Source organism: Pantherophis guttatus, chromosome 5, assembly GCF_059756535.1.
Source record: "Pantherophis guttatus breed Tessera chromosome 5, ASM5975653v1, whole genome shotgun sequence".
Classification (NCBI taxonomy): domain Eukaryota; kingdom Metazoa; phylum Chordata; class Lepidosauria; order Squamata; family Colubridae; genus Pantherophis; species Pantherophis guttatus.
The window spans coordinates 74,565,534-74,585,156 of record NC_142067.1 but is presented as its reverse complement, the minus strand read 5'-3'; the positions used below and the strand labels follow the sequence as shown (position 1 = coordinate 74,585,156).

The 19,623-nt window shown below is 38.5% G+C and overlaps 1 protein-coding gene across 3 annotated transcripts in view; it reads right to left on the bottom strand.

The window, feature by feature from the left end:
* PCYT1B (phosphate cytidylyltransferase 1B, choline) overlaps window positions 1-19,623 on the bottom strand; it is a 97,452-nt gene that overhangs the window by 29,037 nt on the left and 48,792 nt on the right. The window contains exons 2-5 of one of the 3 annotated variants that reach the window (XM_034433159.3): window positions 10,772-10,871; window positions 4,379-4,495; window positions 3,202-3,353; window positions 644-722 (exon numbers count right to left, since the gene is read on the bottom strand). In XM_034433159.3, coding sequence (XP_034289050.1) covers window positions 644-722; window positions 3,202-3,353; window positions 4,379-4,495; window positions 10,772-10,871 — 448 coding nt within the window. The remainder of the gene's footprint in view (window positions 1-643; window positions 723-3,201; window positions 3,354-4,378; window positions 4,496-10,771; window positions 10,872-19,623) is intronic. The other 2 variants (XM_034433160.3, XM_034433161.3) reach the window with 2 other exon arrangements.

The following is a 19,623-nucleotide window of genomic DNA, read 5'->3' as shown; positions in this document are numbered from 1 at the left end:
AGTATGACATTTAGGAGAACTGATAATGAATCAGCAGTATAATGTATACTTGCTGCCAAACAAGCAAGTATAATTAAGTCTGAATCGTTTCCAAATCACAAGAAGTAATCATTTCACTTTTTCTACTTTGATCAGATCCTATTTTGAGTGTTGCATTCAATTCTGGGAACCACACAACAAGAAGGATTCAAAGAAACTAGAAGGGCAATAGGGAAGATAAGAGGAAAAAACTCTGAAAAAGTTGGGCAGAAAAAGTTTGAGGAGACTGAAACTACAACATTCTTCAAATATGTGAGAATGTCACACAAAGAAAGTCAAGGCTGTTTTCTTTTATTCCAGAGTGCAAGTGCAGAATAATAGTTACAGAAAGGCATATTCCAACTGAATCTTAGAAATATATCCTATCATTAAAATTGATTCAGCAGTGGAACAATTACCTAGAGAGGTAATGGGTTCCTCTTCAGTGGCAGTAATCAATGGAAGGCTATTTTGCCACCTGTCAAGGATGCTTTTTAAAATCTTTATTGTGGTCTTAAAACTTAAGGTTTTAAAAAGTCCACTGAAGTAAACATTTTTTCAGTCTGATGGTTATCTGAGACAATAATGAGGTTAGCTACTTAAAGAAACAGCAAAGTGTACCTACCTGCCTCCTTTATATGCTTGTAAACATCGTCTGAACCAGCAGAAGAATATGGAATATCATCATGGGCTACAAAATCAATCTAAAAATACAGAATAAAAGGAAATTAAGTTGTCCCTTACTTTGAAAACCTATTTTCCTTACTTACTAAACAAATTTTAAGTAAAGATATTTTAAATGATTGTAATAGAATTTATATCACTGTACAGGTAATCCTTGGGTTACAAGCATTCCCTTAGCAAACGTTTGAAGTTACGTAATAAGCGCCCCCTAGCGTTTACAAACAAGTCCTGAAATTATGTATATTGCAGCACCATGGCAGTTGTTCGCTCTTACTGCAGAGGCTCTGCAACATTCACCCCGCCTATTCCCCCCACCCCAGCCGGGTCTTCACAGGCACTTCACCTGTGGAGACTCGCTTACCTTGCGAAGATCTCCTCTCTCTCATGCTTTCTTTGCCTGCTTCATTGCTTCAGGCTTTCGGTGCATTTGCAGAGAACAGAGGCCTAATTTACCTCAAGATCATGCGAGATCAGTAGCACGAGATCTTGTGCTACTGATCTCACATGATCTCACGGTGCGTTAGATCTTGTGCTACTGATCTTGTGTGATCTTGCACTTTTAGGCTTCTATTCTCTGCTAATTGTGGCTTGGATGTTTGCAAACGGAGGGAAGGCTTCAATCCTTCAGGCCTTCCCTCTGTTTGCCATTTCCTTGCCAAAGCAAGCAAGGAGATTGCGTTCCTGTAGGCTTTGGCAAAAAGCTTTTGTTGGCACCAAAGAGCTTGGGAGGAGGGGGCATGTCCCTCCAAAGCTCTGTTCCTACTGGCAAAGGCTTTTTGAAAAGGGCTGCCGAAGCCTCAAAGGATGCAATCATCAAGTGCTTTGCTGATGAGAAAGGAGGCCTGGAGGGCTATGCATGGCCTTCCAGGCCTCCTTTCTCACCAGTGATCTGCTTGATGAGGCCTCCAGCGATGAAAAAGGAGGCCCAAAAGACCATGCAGTCCTCTGGGCCTCCTTTTTTGTTGCCATAGGCCTCGTCAAGCCCTTTGCTGATGAGAAAGGAGGAAACTGGCAAAGAAACAAACTGAAGAGGAGACAGGTCTTCATAAGGTAAGTCACCCGGTGTGGCAGGATGGAGGTGTGTGTGAAGCAATTGTGGGGAACCCAGGGCATGGAGAATGAAATATCTGTGGGTCGGGGGAGGCCTTGGGTTACCTGAAGTAGGTGGCCTGTTACATCACTAGCCCCCCCTCATGGCCTTCCCCACTGTGAGATACCTCATGTGCACTTAACGTGTTGCGCATTCGATTATTGAATATATTGGCGAAAGCAGGAAGTGATCTTGTTCAAAGTATGAGAGTCACTCCCATTAATCCTTGGGTCCATTACATTCATAACCCGAGGACTACCTGTATAGCACATGAAAATACAAAACCTTTTAGTTATATATGTAATATCAGTTAAAGAATCTAAGCTGTTTACAATTATATTAAGTACCACATCAGTAATACAAAATAGTCACCATGCTGAAACCTAAAGAATCATGCTAACTTATCTCAGAATATTTTAATGACATTTTTACTATTATACTTCTTAATATAATACAACTTAATAAAGTTATTCCAAATAAGTGGGAGATCAGTCATAGCTATTTATATACTTGAGCTTTGTATATTATTGAGAAATGGATGACATAAACTTGTAATAGTAAGTGAAGGGTAGCTAACCTTACAATTCAATGAACCAGTATGATTTTTTATGGATATATGCTTGCAGTTTCATCCAAAATATGTAAATAACTTCTATATACAGCTTATAATTATAAGCCTTTTGGAGAAAATCCAGTTTTCTGCAACTGTATTGTTAATTTGGTTATTAGGAGCTCTGGTTGTGTAGTGGTTAAGTGCAGTATTGCAGGCAAACTCTGCCCATAATCTGGAGTTCAATCCTGATAGGGCTCAAGGTTGATTCAGCTTTCCATCCTTCCGAGGTCGGTAAATGAGGACCCAGATTGTTGGGGGCAATATGCAAATAATGCTTACCTTATAAACTGCCGAGAGAGCACTGTAAAATGTTATTGGGTAAGCTAAATGCTACGCTATTTTGGACATTTGAGGGCTTGGAATGCTACAAGAAAGGCCTATTAAAGTAACAGATAAATGGATGGAAAGAAGATTTTATACAGTATTTTAATCCAGTTGCGCTATCATTGTTATTACTGAAACGGAGTTGATGTTTGAAAAGATATTTTCCCTTTTTATTATAGTTGCTTCCTCAAATCCTAATTACATTTTTTAAAATTCTGAATGCATAGCATTTAAAAGAAGACAAGAAAAGGAAAGGAGATGGTTGCTACCATCACAGCTAAAAACAAAAGGAAAGAATTATTACCACTGAATTACAACCTGAACTACAGAACTAATATACTAGGGATGGTGGCAAAGGACACCTCAGTTTAGAGTTCATCTATGCTTTATAAACATAACAAATATGTAGTATTTGGCACCATCGCTAGTATGAAACTGGCTTATGAGGTTAAAAAAAAGAAAAGAAAAATACCTTATGCTTTTCCAAAAACTCTGCTGTGAGTGTCCATGGAGCATCTCTGATTACTTCATCTACATAGCGGCAGTGTCTGAGGGCCTCATAACGTTCTTCTTCATTCATTACAGTGAAACCTTTAAACTTATGTGTTAGATCATCACTGCAAACTGACATACATGCAAGAAGATTTCAAAAATAGTAACCCTGATTCTGTAAAATTCAGTGCATCTCTTTGGCTATAAATTATTCAAATCTATTTTCAGAGTTTTAAGCCAATAGTTGTCATACCAAATCACAAAAGTAGCAATCTAAAATTGGAAAACATTTTTCAGTCCCTTGATCACATTTTCACAATTTCACAATTGAAAACTTGCTTATATTGGATGGCCATTACATTAAAAGCTATCCTAAGTTGGATAGCTGTTTCTCTGATTTGTTAGTCAGAAAAATTGCTAGCTGAGTTTCTTTCAGACGTAAGTCCCAAAGCTTTTCAATTGTGGAATGGTGAATCTTTTCTTGCAGTTATCTTAGCAGTACTAGCTGGAAAGTCTGAGATTTGTCTCAAGACACAGAGATAGCAATGAAATTGAGGGAAGCTAGCCTGGCCATTGTTTTATTTCAGCATTTCCACATTTTTCATGGCATTTCTTTTTTTCGATATTATTATTGTTCTGATTTCTTATAGAAATATCAGAATATCAGTCATAGGGACATGTTGTTCAATTGTCTTCTCTTAATACAAACAAATGGAAAAAGCAATTATATTTCAGTGTATAAATTTGGATGAAATGACATTCAGTAGGCTCCATTCCACATTCCATTCCTCCATTCTGTTTTTAATATCTGAGAAAGAAGAATCCAAAAATGATCTTGATCATATGTAATATTGAATTTATTTCTTTTCTTATCTCAATTTCATAGGTTCTACAAGTTCTACAGGTGAGCTTTACAAACAGAAAAAAGATCTTCTGGATCAGAGAAAAATTATTGATTAACAAACTGTTTATGTGATATTTGTAAGCACTTTAGTTCTTTCCTACTATTTCTTAGGAAAAGGTTACAGCTAAAAACTTGCTTTTCAGTAAATTAAAATTAGAAAACTCACAGAACCGGTGAACCTGGGCTTGTTTAGCAAATTATATAAAAGAGAATATCAGTCTAAAAGTAATCTTTGTTCAAATATCAGGCTTACCTCCTACTAATAAGTAGCTATTAGGAAACAGAGTTTTGGCTTGCATGAGAGCTCTTGCATGACCAGAATGGAAGAGATCAAATATTCCATCTGCATAGACTCTGACAGGTCTGTCCACTATGAACATAAGAAACAATTTCCATGTTAAACCAGATATTTATCTCAAATCTAGTCAGATTATAATGATACATTTTCTACATCTATTCAGAAATACAAGGAAGAGATTCAGGTAGGGTTGAGCCGCTTAGCCCAATAAAAAAGTCCATATTAGAAAAATTGTTTTCCATGAATGAAACCCCCCCCCCCAAAAACAGTGACTGGGTGATCTTGGCTGGGCTCAGAAACTAACGAGAGTCAGACCCAGGTTGCTACTTGGATAGAAGATCACCAAGAAATTTCAGGGCCCTAGATCAGAGTGGGAATTTGATTTGCATCCCAGAAGAAAAGATTGCTCCTTTGCTCTATTTCATGGAGTCTGTACAACATCATCACTAGAAGATGAGTTTAGCTCAAAGAGATTTTCCCTAAATTACCAGATGAAAAAATGTTTACAAATGATATTTACATAATTGGATTGCTTCTGTATAGCAGAGCTAAAACAGAAAGCGCTCTTCAAAAATGAGAAACATATGCACACGTTTGTAACTCAAATGTTTATTTCTTGGTACTTTTTTTTTTTTATTGAAAAAGTTTTTCAAATACAAATTTTTTCCCCCTTTTTCCCCCCTCCTCCCTAACCCCCCTCCTCCTCCCCTCCCCCTGTGACTTCTTCATAATAAAACCCAAATTCATAACAGATTATATAATACTTTACCATCCCCTCACTCCATCCCCATATGCTGACGCTTTCTTTCTAATAAGATTATCATATCCCCCTTATACTATACATTTCAAAATGACATTCTACAATAACATTATATAATAACTCCTAATTTAGCATAATAATAAGTCAAATCTTTTATGTATATTAATCTAACATTTCAAAACAACCTTCCGCTATAAAACTATATAATAAATCCTAATTTAACATTTATTCAGTTCATAGTCTACCCATTTCCTTCACCCCCATCGTTATATCTCTTAACTCAGATCTTTTACATATATTCATATCTAAACATAATATCCCTTTTCTTAAACTAAACAATCAATAAACTAACCTGTCTCCACCCACTTTCCTACAAGACTACCATACTTAATAATTCTTAATATCTTTATTCTTCTGCCCACTCCACTAAAAAATATTCCCTTATGTAAATAAAATCCTCTTAAAAAGACTTTAGGCTTGTAATCCATATAATATCTTCTGTAATGTCTTTCAGCTGGATTATAAACTCCATCACCCATGTTAGGGTAACATCACATCCTAATTCCAACAGTATATTCGGTATCTTCAATTACCATCTGCCCCCATCAATAGCAAATATCTTCATAATAATAAAACAACAACAACAACCACCCAAGTGACTTTGTATTTGTATTCCATATAGTGTCTGTAAAGGTATCTTTTATCCAAATTATTAATTCCAACCACTGTAATAGGGTAACAACCAGATCTTCTGCATGCCCCAATCCCATAACTCTCTTGCCTTGTAACTCAGCATAAACGTAGTATATTTATCAAAGAATCCAAAAAAAGATAGTTCCATTCCATTCAGTTTAAGGCCCTTTTCACATCCCAAAAGTACTGCACTGCAGAGGTCTGTCACTCTCCTCAGGATAATATAAACCAATACTTTGTCGATTATCTTTTCATATATTCAATCATCTCTTAAATAACTGGCATTACACTGTTGTTTAGTTTAGAAGTTTTTGTTTTTGTGAGACCTGCTTCTTCTTTTCTTGACTTTTTGTGGGTTGGATCTCCATCCTGAGTTCCTTTCTGTAAATTGTATATCAACTATTTGGCTTTCATGCTGATCTATAACTTGATCTTGTTGGTTTTGCTTTTGTGGCTTAAATCTCCATTCTGGTTCTATAAATTGTATATCATCTGATTGATTTCCATGCTGGTTTGTGACTTGATAAGTCGTTACATTAGAATCCAGAGCTGCCTCTCTTGTATTAAATAGTCCAGCTGAGACCTCTGAAAGAGAATCCAAAAGCGGCTCATCTGTAGAGACCTCTGTAACTTGTTGTTTCTTCATTACTTCCACCTCCTTCTGCTTTTCTTGAATTTCTATCTCTTGTTGATTTTGCTTTTTGAGGACCTTGTAGTAAAATTCTTCCGCTTTTTCAATAGTATTTAGCTGATATCTTTCTCCTTGATATCTCAATATTATACCAACTGGAACATCCCACCTGAATGAAATATTTTGTTTTTTTAGCTCAGTCACCAAAAGTCCAAATTTCTTTCTATCTTTTAACATCTTAGGCGGCAATTCTTTATATATCCAGATCTTTCTTCCATACAATTGTGGAGTAGAATTAAAGGATTTTTGCACAATATCATTTCTTATTTCTTTATCTGTGAAGTAAATCACCACATCTCTAGGCAGTTGCCTTTGCTTTGCAATCCAAGAATTTACTCTATAGGCCTTGTCAATCTTACAAGATACCTCCTCAGGATGAACCTTTAAAATCCCAGCCAGAACTTGAGCAGATATTTTTCTTAGATCATCTCTATTATTTTCCTGTAATCCTCTCATTCTGATCGCAAATTCTGTGAGCCTGTATTGCATCATTACAACTTCTTTTTCAATCCCTTGCTTTATATCTTCTGCATTGTAAGTCTCGTGACCAGCTTCCTTTTTAGACTTTACTTCTAAACTATTGTCTTGAATATTTATCAAATCATTTTCAATTCTTTGTATTTTATTGTCCAAATTATAAATCTTATCATCAACTTCCTCAATTTTAGACTCTAATAATTTGATATTTGTATCCATCTTTATGACAACTTCTGAAAAAGCATTAGTCACTGTTACAATCTTTCGTTGCAGATTAGTTGTAGTTGTATCATTTCTTTAATTTCCTGCCTTAATTTTTCAAATTTCTGGTTCACAGTCTCATGATATTTTGCCATTTCCTCCTGAAGAAATTCTTTTAAATTAAAACCATTCTGCAGAGTCTGTAGGCTCAAAGCTTGTTCAGATAATTGTGGATGGGGGAGCACCCCCCCACTGCTTGTTTATCAAGCTTTATTAATTTTAACGCCATCCTGCCACACAAAAAAGCTCTTTTTTTTTTTAAAGAAAACTTTTCCCCAAACAAGATCAAATACAGATCTCCAAGAAAAAAGAAACTTAAAATGGATATTTTCCTTCTAGTCTAGCCGGCACTATATATTTCGCTACTGTGTAGCTTATTACGGAAGGACTTTCACTTTCGGCTTTCTTCTCAAGCCTCAGCAGTCACCATTTTAAACTTATTTTTTCAGTTCAATTAGAAACACTTGTAAAATCATTAAAAATACTTGCGATTTAGGGTCCCAGGTACAAGTCTCGCTCTCTTTAACTAAACCATCTGTTATTTTATTAGTTGGTCCGGTCCTGGCGCCTAGCTCTGCAAAAAGGCAGAGTCCTCCCCAAGCCTGGAGCAGCGGCGAGCGAAAATAGGGAGCCCCGCTCTGCTCGTCCCCAAGAATAAAAAAAAAAAACTCTGGGGACTTCGCAGAGGGCTCTACCTGCCCTCGTCTGCTCTGGCTCACATTTCCATCAGGAAATGGAGTTTTTCGAGCCGCCTTTCAGATGTAAAGGCGGCTCTTTACAGGCAACGGGGCTGGCGGTCACGGAGGACCGTCTGGTGGCAACGGAAGCCAGCGGTACTTTTTCAGCTATGTACTACTAAAACTTTCTTTCCTGTAACCTTTAACTGGGTGATATGGTGCACCACAGGACAACCTTTTTGGACCAAAGTATATCAACTGGGATAATTTACAGAATGTGCCCGAAATCTGGAACCCATGACTTCTATGCAGTTCAAATTTGGCAAATTTTATACAATATTTTATGACACAAAAATTATCTGAGGCCCTGTAACTTTAACAATTGAGGTATTGTGGAAATTGATCAGGAAATATCTCTGAAAAGATGATCCAAGGAATCATGCCTTAAAAGAGAGCTGAATTTGTTATGGGATAGGATTGTGAGGGCAGCAAGCTAATCTGGCTAATTGTGTGTAGAATACAGACCTCTGTCATCCCCAAAGGGGAAGAGTGAGCAGGAGGACCCAGAAGGAATAGCAGAGCTATTTCTGCTACCCCTGTCACCCCAACATCTGTTTCTGAGGTGATTGTTTCAGTATGCCTATTGGCAGAGCTGCTTTTAAATATGTTCAGATTTTTAATTTACTTATTTATTTTGTATGGCTGTCAAAACTGCAAAAAGCAATTCCAAGTGGTTAACATAGAATTAAAAACAAAACGAACAATAAAAATAAAGTCAGAAGGTCACAGAATATGATCTCAGATCCCAGGACACTGCAACTGTCATAAATATGAACCAGTTGCCAAGCTTCCGAATTTTTGATGAAGTGATCATGGAGATGCTGCAACGATTGTAAGTGTAAAAAATGATCATAAGTCACTTTTTTAGTGCCACTGTAACTTTGAACAGTCACTAAAACATTGTATGGCAAGGACTACCTTTACTTTATTCCAGTTTTCCCAACTGGTGCCCCTTAGATGAGGGAGAGTGCTTTAGAGTCCCTTGGGAGTTGGGCGGCATAGAAATGCGACAAAATAAATAAATAAATAAATAAATAGGATTGCCAGGTCTGCTTCCAAAAAGTAGCGGACAAACGGGGAGGGGGGTGTTAAGTAGTAAAAAAATTAAAAAAAATTTACAATTAAATTATATATTTTCTTACAAACATTTTAACACGTATTAAAATAATCACTTCAAAACTTTACTTAAAATTCAAAACATCAAATATATTATAATAATATGTAAAATATTAAATTACATTTTACTTTGCTGTCGTGTGTTTTTTTTATTTGACTGCGCAGCTTTGATCAATTCTTTGTGTTTAAGGAATAATTCTTTAATTTCAGTACAATGTTGAGAAATATTAAAAAATATACAAAGTTCACTTCGAACTGATACAAGCAGTCAGTTACGTTCGTCAGTCCACAAATTTCCCATGACGCTGAAAATTCGTTCAATGTTTGCATTTGATACTGGAATTGATGCACAATACTGGAACAGTTTCAGTAAACTCGGAGCTGGCTCTTTCTTGAAAAAGTACGTCCACTTATCAAGGGATGAATCGCCCTGCAGATGAACATAAACTTCTTCTAAGGCAGAAATTTCATCGAAGAGAGTGTTGGGTGGAAGTTCTTCTCTCCATGGTGATAATAACCAGATGTTCGTCATTTCTTCTAAATTGGAGGATTATTGCGATCAATTAGATTGAAACAATTTAGCGTCTCATATACTGAATCGGTGAAATTATACCACTTTTCTAGGTATGCAATGGCTCTTTGATACACGTTGATGGCTTCTTTCTTGAACTTTTGCATGGCATTCTCAGGCAAATGTTTTTTATGTAAAGTAAATAAAACTTTCATTCCAAAAAACTGCTCATCGTATTTTTTTTTGCAAAGAATCACGCAGCTTACACATGATAATGTGAAGATCACATGCAAGAATTTTCTTGCTTTCCAGCTTCAGTAGGGTGTCTTGCATTATTGACATGAAGAAGTGCGTGAAATATAAATACAATTCTGAAATTGTTGGTTCATCGTCCTTTGCGAGTTCATTTTCCTGATCCGAAATAAGGTTCCAGATAACCTTATGGCACTCATTAGATCCAAGAGAAATAAAATACGATTTTAGAAGTATCCAGTTTAAAAGAAGTCTTTTGACCGCTTTAAACAAACTTAACCAACGTGTTGGAACATGGCGCAAAACTTCATGGAATTCTGACTCACAAAACTCAAAAAATGATTTCAATTCTTCTCGTTTCTTCACAGAATTAGAAAATTTGGCAAAAACCTTCAGCACTACATTTTCAATATCAAAAGATAACTGCTTTAATGCATTTTTGCGCTGTTGTATAAAATGTGATTATTGCAATGAGCATTCTATCTTTGTCTCATTCTAATTTATGAAAAAAAAGACAAAACGTGATTTTCCTATCCTTATTTTCTTACACTGTACAGCTTTAGATTACGTACCATTTCATCATAAAGCTTTTGAATAAAAAAAATGTCCACTATTTTGTAAAAAAAAATAGTGAATATAATGTGAAAAAAGTGGACTGTCCGCTCAAATAGTGGACACCTGGCAACCCTATAAATAAATAAATAAATAAATAAATAAATAAATAAATAAATAGATAGATAGATAGATAGATAGATAGATTGGGACTACAAAGGCCAGTCTGCTGGGAAGTTGAGGCACTGGACTAATGTAGTTGAAATCCATTCCAAAATTAATTTAAAATGCATAATACCTGGTGTTCCAAGATGGGCCTGAGCAATGGTTAACTTCTCATGAGGAGCTTTGCACTGACAGCTTGTTTCACCTGCAAATGGAGCCGGTGCCGTCAAAGTCTAGAAGATGGGAAAGGTCAGATTATGAAAAAAGAGAGCAAAATAAATTGTCAGTTGTGGAAGTTATCACATATGAGTTTATTGCTGCTTGCTTCCACCAATATTACTTGATGATTTTTTTAAAAAAAGTTAAATCTTAAGGAGAATTAGAATTAGAATTAAAACTTTTTATTGGCCAAGTGTGATTGGACACATAACTCTTGGTGCATATGCTCTCAGTGTACATAAAAGAAAAGATACGTTCATCAAGAATCATAAGGTACAACACTTAATGATAGTCATAGGGTACAAATAAGCAATTCGGAAACAATATCAATATAAATCGCAAGGATACAAGCAACAAAAGTCATACAGTCATAAATGGAAGGAGATGGGTGGTGGTGGGAATGATGAGAAGATTAATAGTAGTGCAGACTTAATAAATAGTTTGACAGTGTTGAGGGAATTATTTGTTTAGCAGAGTGATGGCATTTGGGAAAAAACTGCTCTTGTGTCTAGTTGTTCTGGTGTGCAGTGCTCTATAGTGTCGTTTTGAGGGTAGGAGTTGAAACAGTTTATGTCCAGGATGTGAGGGGTCTGTAAATATTTTCACAGCCCTCTTTTTGACTTGTGCAGTATACAGGTCCTCTATGGAAGGCAGGTTGGTAGCAATTGTTTTTTCTGCAGTGTCTTGTTGGGTTGCAGAGCCAAACCAGACAGTTATAGAGGTGCAGATGACAGACTCAATAATTCCTCTGTAGAACCGTATCAGCAGCTCCTTGGGCAGTTTGAGCTTTCTGAGTTGGCGCAGAAAGAACATTCTTTATTGTGCTTTTTTGATGACGTTTTTGATGTTAGCTGTCCATTTTAGATCTTGCAATATGGTAGAACCTAGAAATGAGCCTGTAGTACAGTGGACTAAAAGCACTGTTATTAACTGTTATTAACATCTGCTGCTTGCAATTACTGCAAATTCAAATCTCACCAGGCTCAAGGTTGACTCAGCCTTCCATCCTTTCAAAGGTAGATGAAATGAGGACCCAGATTGTGGGGGCAATAAGCTGACTTTGTATAAATATACAAAAGTATGAAGGCTATTGCTTAACGCATTGTAAGCCGCCCTGAGTCTCCAGAGAAGGGCGGCATATAAATTAAAGCAAAATAATAATAATAAATAAATAAAATTGAAGATTTCTACTGTTGATACTGTGTTGTCTAGTATTGTGAGAGGTGGAAGTATGGAAGGGTTTCTCCTAAAGTCTACCAGCATTTCTACAGTTTTGAGTGTGTTCAGTTCCAGATTGTTCCGGTGACACCACGAGGCTAGTTGTTCAACCTCCTGTCTGTAGGAGTGTGATATAACTTTATAATATCCTTCAAGTTTGTTTTCTTCCAGTGAAATATTTTAGAAGTGGATACAGGGATGTACATATTTCAACTATCTATTGATTTGAAGTGGTACTCTCACTGCTATTTATCCCAATTTCTAAAAAATTTGAAATATCTATAATTTCCCCCATTAAATAAATTGCATTAACACATCCATTCATAGTATACAGTATGAGCTGGTATCAGAAAAAAATTAATTAAAAAGTCAAATAGAGATTATTTCCACTAATAATAAACAAGCTGGCTATTGTGCATATCATCTCTCTTCTTTTGGCTTATGTCATATTAAACAAAGAATAGAAAAATAAAAAGGAGTGATGTTTGGAGAGTTTCTCATGGTCAGCTCTCATATGAAACTAACATTGCAGATTCAACAGTTCTGGAAAGCTGGGGAAAAACTTGAAATATTCAATTTCAATTCCCACATCCTTATTATAATGGCCAATATGTGTGCATAGGGGAATCAATAAAGTTTTCTGGGTCCAAAGATAAACCTCTCAAATGGAGCCCTCCATTGATGAGACAATGCAAATACAATCCTACTTTGGCTGCAACAGATAAGGATAGCAGGATAAAGAAAATAGGACAGTCACATAAAGAATTAATTACTGGCATTGCAACAATGGGCCTGAACCCCAAAAGATTTTCCTTCAATTCTTCAGCCACCATAAAATATCCTTTCCTCCTTCTGTTTTACCTTCTGCATTCAGACCTTAATCTCTCCCCTTTAGAACTCTTCCTCTAATATAACCTAGTACTCACTTCTTTCTTCTGCCATATCTACATGACTTTGCTTTGATTCATCCCCAGCCCACTATGAGGTTGGGGATGAAGAGTCATCCATAGCTATTAATTTAAATATAGTTTTCCTTTCTTGTATCCATGGATACAATTTGGCATACTTCTCCAATAAATGTCAATACTGATGCTATCAGGGGATGGGAATATCCCAATTTTCCTATTAGCTATTTTAGGTTACTGTGGGTACTTTCTATGGATAACTGAGAACTCCCCTCCAAGGCCATTTTGTCTAAGGCTGCAGGAGAATGCCTAACCAGCATTTTTCATAATGCTTGTCAGATCTTTCATGGGTCCTTAAAAATACAGATTTCGTATTTTTTTCCAAGAGTGTTAAGACTGCTTTTTTGATTTGCACAGATTAGATTAGATAAACAAAGTCGAAAGGGACCTTATAGGTCATTTAGTCCAACCTCCTGCTCAAGCAGGAGACCCTACACCATTTCTGACAAATCGCAGTCCAATCTCTTCTCAAGTGATGAAGCTCCCACAACTTCCGAGGGGAAGCTGTTCCATTGGTTGATTGTTCTCACTGTCAGAAAGTTCCTCCTTATTTCTAGGTTGAATCTTTCCTTGGTCAGTTTCCATCCATTATTCCTTGTCTGGCCTTCAGGTGCTTTGGAAAATAGCTTGACCCACTCCTCTCTGTGGCAGTCCCTCAATTATTGGAATACTGCTATCATGTCTCCCCTGGTACTTCTCTTCACTAGACTAGCCATGCCCAGTTCCTGTAACCATTCTTCATATGTTTTAGTCTCCAGTCCCCTAATCATCCTGGTTGCTCTCATCTGCACTTTTTCTAGAGTCTCAACATCTTTTCTATCATATGGTGACCAAAATTGGATGCAGTACTCCAGTTTACAGAATAAGGGCATTTGCAGATGATCTGGTAGTTACCCTAACACAGCCGATGGAATCAATAATCCAGATGAAAGATATTATAGAACAATATGGTACAGTATCAGGATTTAGATTGAACCAGAAAAAAACTAAGATGATAGTTAAAAATATGACACAAGATCGAAAACAGGAACTTGAAAGCAAGGCAGGTTTTGAGATAGTACCAAAGGTCAAATATCTAGGAGTTCAAGTTGCAGAATCAAATATGAAATTGTTCCAAAATAATTATGAGGTGTTGTGGCGAGACGTACAGAAAAATATGGAGACCTGGAAAAAACTGCAGCTGTCTTTACTTGGAAGAATAGCAGCAGTTAAGATGAACATTTTGCCAAGATTTCTTTTTTTGTTTCAAATGATTCCGGTGGTTAAAAGTGATAAACAACTGAGAGAATGGCAAAGAGGACTGAATAAGTTTGTCTGGAATGAGAAAAAGCCGAGAGTTAAACTGAAAATTATGCAAGATGTTCCAGAAAGGGGAGGCCTTAAACTTCCAAACCTACAATTATATTATGAAGCAGCAGCTTTGACGCAAGCAAGTGATTGGTTTGGAAGGAAAAAGACTGGAATATTGAATATAGAAAGTTTTGATCTTGAATTTGGTTGGCATGCTTATTTATTTTATGAGAACAAAGTGGATAAAGTATTTAAAAGCCACATACTTAGAGACTCTTTGATGAGAGTTTGGAAGAAGCATCGACTCAAATGGGATTACAAAATATCGTTATGGCTGGATCTTGGTCATATCATGTGGAATACAAATATAATGTCACTCGGGGGGGTTTTATATAAAGAAGTTCTTTTTGCAGATGCGGGCAGATGGCAGCTGAAGACTTTAGAAATGCTGTTGGAAGAAGGAATTAATTTAACTTGGTTACAGTATAATCAACTTCAATTGAGATGGAAAGAGGACCAAAAACTGGTATAATGATGCATGAGGAAGAATTGGTTAGACATATAAAAGAGAAAGGTCCAATGCATATTAAAAGGGTTTATAATGTTTTGTTAGAAAGGGATTCAGAAACTGAATTGGTTAAAGATTGCATGATAAAGTGGGCACAAAATTTTGCAGAACCAGTGATGTTGGAAACATGGGAAAAAATATGGGTTCAGAATGTTAAATTTACACAGTCGCAGAATTTGAGGGAAATTTTTATAAAATGTTTTATAGTTGGCATTTAGATCCTAAGAAATTGTCGTGCATGTACCCTAATGTTCAACCAAAATGCTGGAGATGTGATTGCCTAGATGCCACATATTATCATGTGTGGTGGACTTGTAAGAAAGTGAAGGCTTTTTGGATAAAAATTTGGTGGGTTATGCAGAATGTTTTGAAGAAAAAAAATCAGTTTTCTCCACAATTGTCTTTATTGGGTATAGTTAAGGGTTTTACATTGGGTGAAACAAAGTTGATATTGTATATGATAACAGCAGCGAGATTACTGATAGGTCAATATTGGAAAAATGAAGCTATGCCTACTATTGATGAATGGACTTTGAAGATGGCCAGCTTTGCAGAGATGGCAAAGATTTCAGCATATTTAAAAGATTGCTCACAAGAGACTTATGTATGGGAGTGGAAAAAGTGGATAGATTATGTGCAGAATAAATATCAAACTAGGAAATATCAGATAGCTTTTAACTGAAAGTATTATATAGAGATAGAATATTTGAATTTTGTGAAGATGTGAAAAATATACAGGGGGTGGAGGGGTTCAAGTTTTATAAAAAGGGGATTTTGATTTGGATTATATTTTGTGGAAGTCCGGGGGGGAGGGGTGGGCTAGGGGGGTTAGGGAGGGTTAGGGAGGTCAGGGAGGGTTGGGGGGGGGGAAACTGGGGAGAAAATGTAATTGTAAAACTTTTTCAATTAAAAAAAAAAGAAAAAAAATACAAAGCAACCCACACAATAGGCACATTTCCCGGCCCTTCCCTTCCCCCTCCCCACAGCCAAGTCTCCGGAATCCCCCATGCCAGCAAGATAATCTCCCCTAGTGGGGACGGAATGCATCTCCCTGCTACGCCCCTTGCGCAGCCCCCACGCAAACCCAGCAGAATTTAGGATGAGGCTCCCTTCCTTATTGCAAGAGGGGAGACGGAAGAACAAAGCAAGCAAATGAATCTTTTTCCTGCCGGCTGGCGTCTTTATTCTCCCTCACTCTTGAGGCAGCCCTCTGGAACAGCAGCAGCAGCACATGTGGCTGCAAGAGGAAGACAGCCCTCTCCTTCCTCGCTCCTTGGCAACCTCGTGTGAAAAACAGGGCAGCTGCTAGCAAAGAGGGGAGAGTGCAAGGTTGATGCTTCTGGGATGAGGGGAGCTGGAAAGCGTCTGGGTCTCACCTGGCCTCTCTTCCTCTTGCAGCCATGTGCTGCCGCTGCCATTCCAGCGGGCTTTCCTCGGGAGCAAAGCTGCCTCCACAAAGCATTGCGTGGTGTAATTACGCAGCAGGCACAGCCTCTCCCATTTGGACCCTTCGGTTTCCTCCTCCCCAATGGAGTGACAGTGGACTGAAGTCCCTGGCAAATCTTTGAGTTCTTTCCTTGGCTGGCAAAAGGCGCGGCCCGTTTTTGGCCTTCCCCGTCCCCCTCAGAAGCACTCTAATGGCCAAAACCAGGGGGCATTGATGCTTTCTGGGGCCTCCCCCCACCCCTTTTTTGGCCTCCCCCACCCCCCAGAAGCACTCTACTGGCCCGCTGAAGCACTTTGCCGGCCCTTGCAAATGTAAGTCCTGCACTTGGCCGAAGGGTGGGGGCTGGATGTGTGTGTGGCAATGTGGGCAGGGCAGCCCCGTGATCCGCGCGGGCCAGATTAATGGTTTTGGTGGGCCAGATCCATCCCGCTGGCCGTAGTTTGAGGATGCCTGTTCTAGAGTGTTAGCTATTCCTGCCAGCTTAGTATCATCTGCAAATTTGGTAAATTCCCCTTCTATTCCCTCATCTAAGTTGTTTATGAAGATATTGAAGAGTACAGGACCTAAGACGGAACCTTGTGATACCCCACTGCTTATGTCTCTCCATGTAGACTTAGACCCATTAAGGACTACTCGTTGAGTACGGTTTGTCAGCCAGTTGCGAATCTATCTGGAATCTATCTATTCCACTTTTTTCTAGCTTACGAAGAAGTAGGTTGTGGTCTACTTTGTCAAATGCCTTGCTGAAGTCTAAGTATATTATGTCCACAGTATTTCACTGGTCTACTAATTTAGTCACTATGTTGAAGAATGAGATAAGATTGATTTGGCATGATCTGTTTTAAACAAACCCATGCCGACTGCTAGTTATTACTTTACTCATTTCTAGGTGTTGTCAGATCTGTTTTTTTATTATCTTTTCCAGTATCTTCCTGGGTATTGATGTTAGACTGATTGGTCTGTAATTTCCTGGGTCTGGTTTTTTTTTTCTTTTTTGAAGATGGGAACCACATCAGCTCTTTTTCAGTTCTCTGGTAGTTCCCCGGTGTTCCAGGATTTTTGAAAGATGTGGTGCAGTGGTCCTGAGATGACATCTGCCAGCTCTTTTAGAACTCTGGAATGTAATCCATCAGGTCCTGGTGATTTGTATTCATCAAGATCAGACAGGTATTCTCTTATTATTATTATTTTTGATTATTTTAACTTTTATTGCTAGTCTGTCTTTTACAGTTATGTTTCTGGTAGGTTGGGCTATAGTTTCTTTTTGCGTGAAGACTGATGCAAAGAATGAGTTAAGCAGCTCTGCTTTCTCTCTGTTACCTGTTACTTCCTTGTCATCTTCTCTCTTTAGTGGACAACTGTTTCCTTGATTTTTTTTCTTGTTATTTATATTTTGGAAGAAACTTTTTTTTATTATCTTTGACTTTTGTTGCAAATCTTTGTTCATTCTGAATCTTTGCTTTCCTGACTTCGTCTTTGCAGATTCTGGCTATGTGCTGATATTCTGCCTTAGTTATGTGTTCCTCTTTCCATTTTTTGTACTTGTCCTTTTTGTCTTTCAATTTGTCAGAGAGATCTTTGTGCAGCCATGCTGGTTTCTTGGATTTCTTGTTTTTCTTTCTCAGCGGTATTGTGCTGGTCTGGGCTTTTATGATTGATTTCAATCAAAAAAGGATTTTGTCAGATGGGTACTGGTAGTTCTGTTACCAGAACTACTTTTTAAAGTAGCTATTTGAAAGATATCCTAGGTATACTATATTTGTGTTTGGGTTCTTTCTCTTTATTATATAGTGGTTATCTGGACCTCCACAGCCCAGATATGGCAGTTTTATTATCTTTATCTTTATAAGTAGGAAGGAGAAGTCAAGAAGAGACTAACAAGCAATTGCCAGGAAGACTTGCAGTGTGTGTTACTACTGTTGAGCCAATAATAAGTGGCTTATGAGCAGCAATGCTGGTAGCTCTTACTTTTCACTCCATTGGCCCTTCCTTTTTCTATGTTACTTTTATGTCATGACACCATTAGGGGCCCATTCTTGCACTTATGAATTTGGGCTGGAAAAAGTCGGACGTTGCTTACCTGAACGTCCCTTCTCGACGCGCAGCTGGAGAATCCAAAGCTTCGGGTAGTTCAGTAGTTGGGTAGCCTACACTGAGTGTGCTCCTTTAAGAGATTTCTCTTCAGACACGCCCACTTGCTCAACAGAGTCCCAGTTTTGTTCACGAAGTAAGGAGCAGTAGAGCGTAAAGAAGAAAGGTTCAGCAGCCAAGCTGGGTGGGTTGGATTCTCCAGCTGTGCGTCGAGAAGGGACGTTCAGGTAAGCAACATCCATTCTCCAACGCGCAGCTTGGAGAATCCAAAGCTTCGGGATTTACCCAAGCAAGTTTATACAGGGAGGGTGACTGGCTGCTGCGCATTGTCTGAAGAGTTGCATACAGCTTGGAGCACCCGACGGCCAAAGGATGCCTCCGCCAAGGCAAAGGAGTCCACCTTGTAGTGCCGGATGAAGGGATTCAAGGATGACCAGGTGGCCGCTCTGCAGATGTCAGAGATGGAGGCATTAGTGGCCCAGGCGGCCATTGTGGCGGCGCTCCTGGTAGAATGTGGAAGAATCCTCTGCGGAATTGGTCTGTTCCGAGCTGAATAAGCCTTGGAGATGCAGGACTTAATCCACCTCCCAATGGTTGTGGAGGATACCTTCCGGCCCATGGAGGAGGGCAGAAAGGAAACGAAGAGCGATTCTGATTTCCGGAAATGCTGTGTTCGTTTAATATATCGGCGCAGGGCCCGTCGGACATCTAAGAGGTGCCAGTCTGCTTCCCGAGGATGTCGAGGTTCGGGGCAGAAGTCCGGAAGGATTAATTCCTGGGCTCGATGGAATGTGGAATTTACTTTAGGCAGGAATGAGGGGTCTAGTCTTAGTACCACGCGATTCGTATGGAAGACACAAAGGTCGCTTCTCACAGACAGGGCAGCTAGTTCGGATACACGGCGAGCTGAAGTAATCGCGACCAGAAACGCCACCTTAAGTGTCAGAAAGCGGAGGCTGATGGAGGCGAGAGGCTCAAATGGAGGGTGCATGAGGGCCTGAAGGACCAGAGTCAAATCCCAGGTCGGGTATCGATGTATAACAGGAGGGCGCAGGTTGGATGCCCCTCGCAGAAAGTCGCGAATCGTAGGGTCTTGGGAGAGAGGAAGCTTTGCAGAAGTCGAAAAGACCGTACTAAGTGCAGCAACTTGACGACGAAGAGTGTTAGGCGCAAGGTGCTTGTCCATG